The 8,167-nt window shown below is 36.6% G+C and overlaps 1 protein-coding gene and 1 pseudogene across 1 annotated transcript in view; one reads left to right on the top strand and one right to left on the bottom strand.

The window, feature by feature from the left end:
- LOC107676705 (CCAAT/enhancer-binding protein zeta-like) overlaps positions 1-6,039 on the top strand; it is a 25,392-nt pseudogene extending 19,353 nt beyond the window's left edge.
- Positions 5,698-8,167, bottom strand: part of LOC107676706 (NADH dehydrogenase [ubiquinone] complex I, assembly factor 7) — a 15,071-nt gene continuing 12,601 nt past the window's right edge. The window contains exons 9-10 of the mRNA XM_016471350.1: positions 7,856-8,029; positions 5,698-6,888 (exon numbers count right to left, since the gene is read on the bottom strand). Coding sequence (XP_016326836.1) covers positions 6,691-6,888; positions 7,856-8,029 — 372 coding nt within the window. The 3' untranslated portion in view covers positions 5,698-6,690. The remainder of the gene's footprint in view (positions 6,889-7,855; positions 8,030-8,167) is intronic.

An 8,167-nucleotide genomic window follows, 5' to 3' on the forward strand; every position in this document is an offset into this window, starting at 1 on the left:
GCAGTGAACACACACACACCGTGAACACACACCCGGAGCAGTGGGCAGCCATTTATGCTGCGGCGCCCGGGGAGCAGTTGGGGGTTCGGTGCCTTGCTCAAGGGCACCTCAGTCGTGGTATTGAAGGTGGGAGAGAGCGCTGTACATTCACTCCCCCCACCTACAATCCCTGCCGGTACGAGACTCGAGCCTGCAACCTTTGGGTTACGAGTCCGACTCTCTAACCATTAGGCCATGACTTCCCCCAAAAAATAGCTCTCCCCGTCGGGGAATCGAACCCCAGTCTTCCGCGTGAAAGGCAGAGATACTGTGCACTATACTAACGACGAGTTGTGCAGAGACTTTGGTTAAGATATTTTTAGATATATTTTAGATATTTTAAGATTTATTTTATTTTTTTTCAAAAGTCCAGGTAACCATTATTCAAAAAATGTTATAAAGCCATCCTAAAATGGGGGGTAAGGGAGTGGGTTGGACGTTAATCGTAGATTACATTCTACCCTACATTTTAGAGCCAGAATTATTGGTTTTACATGCTATGAGGAAGAACAACAGGACAGATTTCTTTCTCTCTTTAATTATTTTATTTGTTTGTTTGTTTTTTCAGTTAACTGTGAGGAATATCTGGCCAAAGAGGAGAGTCCGATACCTGTGGATGAGGTGTTCTTCTACAGGTTAGTAGAATCATTGATCGTATACAAATGACTGTTGTCATTCAAGAGAGGACTCAAATAATGCAAACATGCTGTTATGTGTCACTCAGGTACTTTAAGAAGCGAGATGCAGAGAAACGGTGGAAAAGACCAAACAGAAATGAGGACAACGAGAGTGTGGAAGACGTTGATGATGATGAATTTGAGAGGGTGCTGGGTAGGCCCTGAAATTGACACTGTTTTTCTTTATACTTTAAAGTTTCTTGTGAGAAGCCTGACCAAAATTTTGTCTCCTCAGATGCTTATGGAGACAGCTTTTTCACCGAGTTCAAGGATGATGACTTGGACTTTGCAGGGTATGTCCAGTACTGTTTACGCTGTTAGACTTACAACTTCATGTGTAGTAAGGACACTGCAGGTGTAGTGGAAAGCACCATTTTCTTATGTCCTAGTTGATAAGGAGCTAGCATGTAAGGAAAGAAAAACGGTGGGAAAACTGTAAAAAAAAAAAAGACCCTTTTGATGCGTTATTTTAAATAAATGTATATTTTTGCATGGAATCAAAATATATTTTAAATGGTGGGCTAGATTTGGACTGTTGCAGTTAGCAGATAATCTAAGAAAAACACTGTAGTTAAAATAATATTTACAGAAGCAAATTTGTACTTATGAACTTACTTGCATTTATTTAGAATGAATTCAAGCAGCATAGTAAATGTCAAGACTGTGAGCCTTATGTTTTATTGTATGCTACACAGTACTACAACGTATTTTAGATTTGTTTAGATTGTCCTTTTTAACAGGTAACAGATAACTACTCCTGCACAATTTTTTTATTTTCTTCTTTTTTTTTAATACATTTTTCCATCATTTTAGTTTAAATGTATGTTGTATTATTTCATCCCCAACTAAAATAAGAAATTAATAAATAAAACATGGCTACAATTTAGCTAGAACTATGTAACTAAAAAGAAGGGATGGTTATGGATTAATAACGTCCTCATGTTTAAACTCCCAAGTTCTCTCAGGATCAACAAAGTGCGCACACTCTGTAAATTAGAGATTCGTTGTGCAGTGTAGTCAACTTAATGGAGCGTTCTTTACTTGCTTTCTGAATATAGTCTATTGATAATTTAAATAAAACCTTTGATTTTCATGCAGCTGCATTGAAATGCAGGGTTTCATTAGTCACTAAAAAATTTTGACATGATTGACAGTGATAACCATAGCAGTTAAAAATGGATGAAAAACATCAAATTGTATCATAGATCTAGATTTAGATCATCATAGATTAAACAAATCAGTGTTGGCTGAATGTGTTAGTATAGCTTTAAATAGCCTCTAAATATCACTCAGGGAATACAAACACAAATTTATGTGCAGACCTGCAATAATAAGTTTAACTATCCCCAGACCAATCCACTCAGCCCTGCGCATGACACGCAGAAAAAAGAGAATAACTCACAAGCATGTTTTATTAATTATTTGTTTTAAAACAAGTATGATTCATTCATCCCTGCTTTGTAGTTTGATTGTTTTAGTTAAATCATGACTACCATTTTCTTATTAGTTTGGTTTTTTTTGGAAATCATGGGAACGAATAAATAATAATAATGCATAAGTGTTCTCTCTTTTTAACTAAAATGAAGGAACAAATGAATAAAAAGTGATCACTTTTTTAATTCATGGACTTATTTTTTTTCGACATGTCATGCAGGGCTTTATAAGGGAATGATTGGTCAAAAAGAAGGTCATAACGAATAAACATGCATGTGATCTGCTGAAATGCATTTGACAAATTATTAAATGTTTTATTTGTGTCATTAATGTGGTCACAAAGTGACAAAGTTTCATATGTGACAGGGTTGCATTTACCACCTTGCAGTGGCTGTACACACAGTGGTAATAGGCATTTTGGATGACTACCTACTGTATTTGCATGACTGTCTAACATTTACAGATGGTGAATATACCTTTGCAATGCACTGATGAAAACACCACATCTCAAACACATTAAACAGCACTAGTATCTGTCAGAGCATTCGACAGGGCAAGCCATGTTACTATATAAGCATTAACTATATCTTAAGAGTTATTTTGTATATCAATATAAATGGTATTGCCTTATCCAATATCATTTATAAATATCAATTTATTAAGCAAACTCAATATACCGCCCAGCCTTAGATTGATCACTGTTTGCTGAAAGTAACTTAATACCATTTCTCCTTAAATTTCCTTTTGATGTTCGATGGTGTCACCTCATTCTATCCAGTTTTTGAATTGTATTAATAGAAACAAACAGTTCATTGGTGGTCATAATTTTTTACATTGGGAGTACGGAGTTACTATAATTCGTGCAAAGTGAAGTATTAGTATTGGAGTAGTATTGGGCATATGACATTCTAGGGTAGTCTGTCAATGGAAGTATTGTATGATTGCTTTTTCCAGTGTATTGGTAACTGCAATGAAGTTGCATATACATAAAAATTGCAGTTACTTTTGCATCCCACTCTGTAGTGTGATTTAATGTAACTCTGTTGTTTGATTTAATAGTGAATCAATTAGTTTACACGAATCGGTGTAAATGATTTTAAAATCTGTGTCCAGTAAGTCCAAGAAAGGTCGAGATCAAGATGGAGAAGATTCTGATGAAGACCTTGATGATGAGGAGGTCTCTTTGGGCAGCATGGATGAAGACTTTGAAGGTGAACTTGAGGAAGAAGGTGGCGAGTTCATGGACACAGAAGATGATGATGATGATGCAGGTGTGTCAAATCTTTGCTGTTTTCATTATCAAAGTTAAAAATAAGTATGTCTTCGTCATTTCAAAGATGATGCAAAATGAGAAATGGAAAAGATTTGCATGAGGAAGATGAAGATCTACGAAAGAAAATAACCATTGAAGCAGCTGGATTACTTGAGTTCATTTGGTTAGCTGCTGATTAAAGAATGGCTTTATTAGGTGAATATTACAAAACCTTTCAAAACCACATTCACTCAAATCAAAGGTTTTATAAAAAATATATTGCATGAAGAAATAATAGTCAGAATTTGTTTTCATTCAAAATTAATACAACTTAAAATTTTAGGTATGAAGTTGTTTCACTTTTGAAATATTATCACATTAAATAAAACATTTTATGGGATTCTGAAACAACCATGTATTTTTTCATTGCATTTACAATTGAAGCTTTTGTCTTGATATAATTTTGTTCATACAAAATTTCTGTTTTAATTACAACCAAGGATGAAACCATTTTTTATTATATCCATTTGGTATGGTAACTGTGGTATAAGCAGAATAAATGGCTCTGGAACAAAATATTGAATTATAGAACATTGCCAATTCCGATTAGTTACTCGGTAACCTTTTATATAGTCAGGTAAAAACTTTTTTAATACAAGAGTGACCTGGCCAAGAAGGCAGCAAAAGTCAAGACAGTAGAATGTGTGGTAATACCAATATGACATAACATGGCTTCACTATTATGATGTCATTTTGACTAAGAACTGCATTTGTGTCACTGCAAAACACAAACGCTCTTTACAGAGTGTGCATTTGAAAGTAGCTGCCTGTCATCGCTTGCTCATTGAGTTGGTACTCTGTACTACAGGTTTTCCAAAAGACTGGGATTGTTACATTACAGTTTTGCTATAACTTTTTGTGAAACATACCAAGAATTACAATATATATATATTTCTGTCATGACAACTCTCGGAGGGATTGGCATGGTAATGTACATGACAGTGTTAATGTATTTGGTCTTGGCGGAACAGATCTGCTACACTGCTGCTGCTGCTGCAGAGCAAGTACCGAGACTTTCTACTGCCAATATATCCACAACATGCTGCTGTGAGCATGTAAGAAATATTGCTGCTGCAAATATAACATACATGAAATAACCCCATATAGCGTACATGAATCACCTCGTAGCAGATCTATACAGGTGGAGCTGGGGAAGGTGGAGGGTTTCTGAAGCAAGCTGCACTGATACTGCACGCACTAGTCATATATTTGAATGTTGAGCAGCGAGCTCATTGGCTACCGATACAGGAGAGAACCAATAAGCTGTGCCATGTGATGATGTCATTAGGTCAGATTGAGTTAGACCCATCGGACCGCGCCATCTAGTTTCATGCCAAAACTCTCTCTGTGTGTGTGTGTGTGTACATATATATATATATATTACATATTACAGCAGGGCTAGCCAACGCTGCTCCTGGAGGGCTACATTTCTGCAGACTTCAGTTCCAACCCTGCTCCAACACACCTTGGTTAGCTGATTCAGGTGTTTGATTAGTGTTTGAGCTAAACTCTGCAGGATGGTAGTACTCCAGGAGCAGGGTTGGCTACCCTTTTTTCCCTCCTTATGCATTTTTTTTCTTATTCAGTGTTTTTGTAAGATTCACCCTTACATTTTCTGCAATCAACTGAATTAATTCGGTTTCCTTTTGTGTGCGTGTGTGATCCCGTCATCCCAAAGGTGCTCAACCTGCAAAGAAGAAAAAGAAAGGAAAAATGGAGGACCAGTCAGTGTTTGCATCAGCTGAAGAGGTAGATGATTTATGGGTTGAATGAGACAATTTGTTATACTTCACAACATATTTTTATAAAGACTATAGTATTTTATTAATACTAAACTGTATATTTCTCTGATTTCTGTTGCAAGTGTTACTTTCATGTTTTGTATCACCTGAGGTCACCCTCTTTTCAGTGCAAGTTACAATGGCTAAGGTCATTTTTGCAGTCAGTTTACAGTCTCAAATCTCCAGTTAAAGCAAACAGACTCCACCCACTGTTATGATGGAAGTGCTTAACTAGTTATTCCTTCAGAAACATGCAATATTTCAATGAACACATTTACCTCAGAAGAGAGGAGATTTTAAGCACCTTTAACAAAATGCCACTGAATGAATAGGAAATGTCTTTGTATTATCTTTTTAAACAGTTTGGCTGTTTGCTGGAAGAAAACACAAGCTTGAAGTTTGACAGCAGTGATATGAATGCAATGGCCAATACTGACAAAGCTGATGAGTGCTGAAAATAGATTTTTGTTTTCCAATAGAAAAATTAGTTCATACACAATAATAAAGAGTAATATGTTTCATCATTCCAAACTGTGCAATAGCCTCATAAACAGTTTCTGAGTGAAACCTGTTGGAAGAAACCGCAGACTAGCTGCTTTTGTGGAGTGAAATCTTTCCTCATTTTCCTGTGTCTCTTCAATCAGATGTTAAACAGCTGAAGTGGGAAGTTCAACGGAATGCCTGGATCCGTGGTAGAGATATCAAAGCTCTTCGACGGAAAAAGGCCATGTTCAACAAGAGAAAATTCGGAAAGGTCAAGAGTGTCAAAAGGAAGAAGTGATGACCAGAAACTAGAATAACAACTTTTGGGAAGGCCTACAACTAGATGTTGGAACATGGATGCAGTATTGGTCAGAGCAAGTCAGACACAGCAAAGAAAACGATGATACTAAGAGTATTCAATAAGCTCTGCTCACTTTTAACATCACATCTTCCCTATTTCCTTCCTTTGCCTCCCTTTTTTTTGGGGCTTGTAGAAGAGTTAACATTAACTGCTTCAAATATCAGACCATATCTAGACCTCTGAGAGAGATCTAATAAAGTGGTTCTCAACTCTGGTCCTGGGAACCCACCGCTTTGCACATTTTGTATGTCTTCCTTATTTAACACACCTGATTCAGATCATTAGCTTCATGAACAGACCTGAGTGTGTCAGATAAGAGAGACATACAAAATGCTAAGTGGTGGGTTCCCAGGACCAGAGTTGAGAATCTGTCTCTGATAAAACGCTCCTACTACATGTCTACCTTTATGCAATTTGTGCAGAAATAAATGTTGCTATTTATGTATTTAATATTGCAATGAAGAGTGCAGACCATCCAACAATAAAATATACATTTCACCTAAACCGGAAAATCAGCACAGTCCAATGCACATCTGTAGCACAAGATTATCTAGTTATTCAAAACACGTGGATGCTGCTACATTATGTCCATTTACAGTCTTTTCATTGCATGTCCAGCTCAGCAAAGCCTGCCACTGGCGCTGTGTTCTTCTGCATTCCTCTATACTGAGCCAGCCGACCTCGATTAAGCACAGAGAAGAACTGAAACCTGAGTCCCATTTTCTCAGGGTTAATTAGCATGTCATAGCTGTGGATGAGCTGCGCTCTGGCGGAGGGGTCATGACAGTTCCTCAGGAGGACCTAAAACAGAACACAACAAAGCAAAAGTCAAGAGTTAAAACAACGTCTTTGCCAAAACAAAGGGTTAAACCCCAAGTACACTCAATATTTCAGGGAGATTTGTATAGGGTCAGTTATTAAAACACATACGCATCTATTGTTTTCATACACAGATTATCAATCATAATATAATCTAACCCTAACAGAAAACATTCTGCATTTCTTAATATTTCAGGGAGATTTGTATAGGGTCAGTTATTAAAACACATACGCATCTATTGTTTTCATACACAGATTGTCAATCATAATATAATCTAACCCTAACAGAAAACATTCTGCATTTTTGAGGTTTTGGGAAGCTTTGTAAGATTTAGCTCACTACTGAGTACAAATTTGTACCTAAAATATGGTTAAGTAGGTAACTAACAAATACAAAAACTCTAGAACAATTTGATGGATGTCAAACTAATAAAAAAAACAACAGAAAATACTACATATAAACGCTTGATGCAACTTGGGTTGTGAATCCCTTTTCTACTAAATCACTTATTCTTAATTATATGATACAACGATATAATCACAGCTTGATAAGATCGTCATCAAATTTGGTCAACATCATGCCAAGACACTTCAGATGCTAAATTATGAACAGATGTATTTATACTTGGACAGTTTTGTCATGGCGGGGCAATACCCTTGTGGCAAAACAAAAAGAAACAAAGTGTCTCATACCCTATGCAGTTTTTAGTTTATGCATCTTTCATACATTTTTTTCAGGATTCTTTGATGAATACAAAGTTCAAAAGAACAGCATTTAAAAAAAAAAAAAAAACTAAATTTTTAACCAGTACTCAACAGTAATTTAAAATGTGTTCCACTGGCCTTTAACTCTTGCACATTCAATCTTATACAGGTGCATTTACAGTAAACAAAACTTTGCTCAGGATGCTTTTGGAGGAAGAGCAGACATTAATATTGTCATTCTCACCTGCAAGCGTGAGTCAATGCCCATGTTCTTCAGGAAGGATCTTTGTGTGACGGGTCCCAAGCAGGTCACCTCATTTCCTGTCATTTTCCTCAGGTAACTGAAGTCAACATCTGCTGTCAAGTCTGCCATGCCAGGTGCCTCCAAGACATTGTGGAGTTGATGGCCTTTAAAGCCCTGCCACAGAAGTAAACTTTAAAGGGGTCATAGGATGCTACATGCACTTTTACAAGTTGTTTGAACTGAAATGTGTGTTGGCAGTGTGTGTACACAACCACCCTATAATGATAAAAATCCACCCAGTGTTTTTTTTTT

Source organism: Sinocyclocheilus anshuiensis, unplaced genomic scaffold (assembly GCF_001515605.1).
Source record: "Sinocyclocheilus anshuiensis isolate Anshui unplaced genomic scaffold, SAMN03320099.WGS_v1.1 scaffold468, whole genome shotgun sequence".
Lineage (NCBI taxonomy): Eukaryota > Metazoa > Chordata > Actinopteri > Cypriniformes > Cyprinidae > Sinocyclocheilus > Sinocyclocheilus anshuiensis.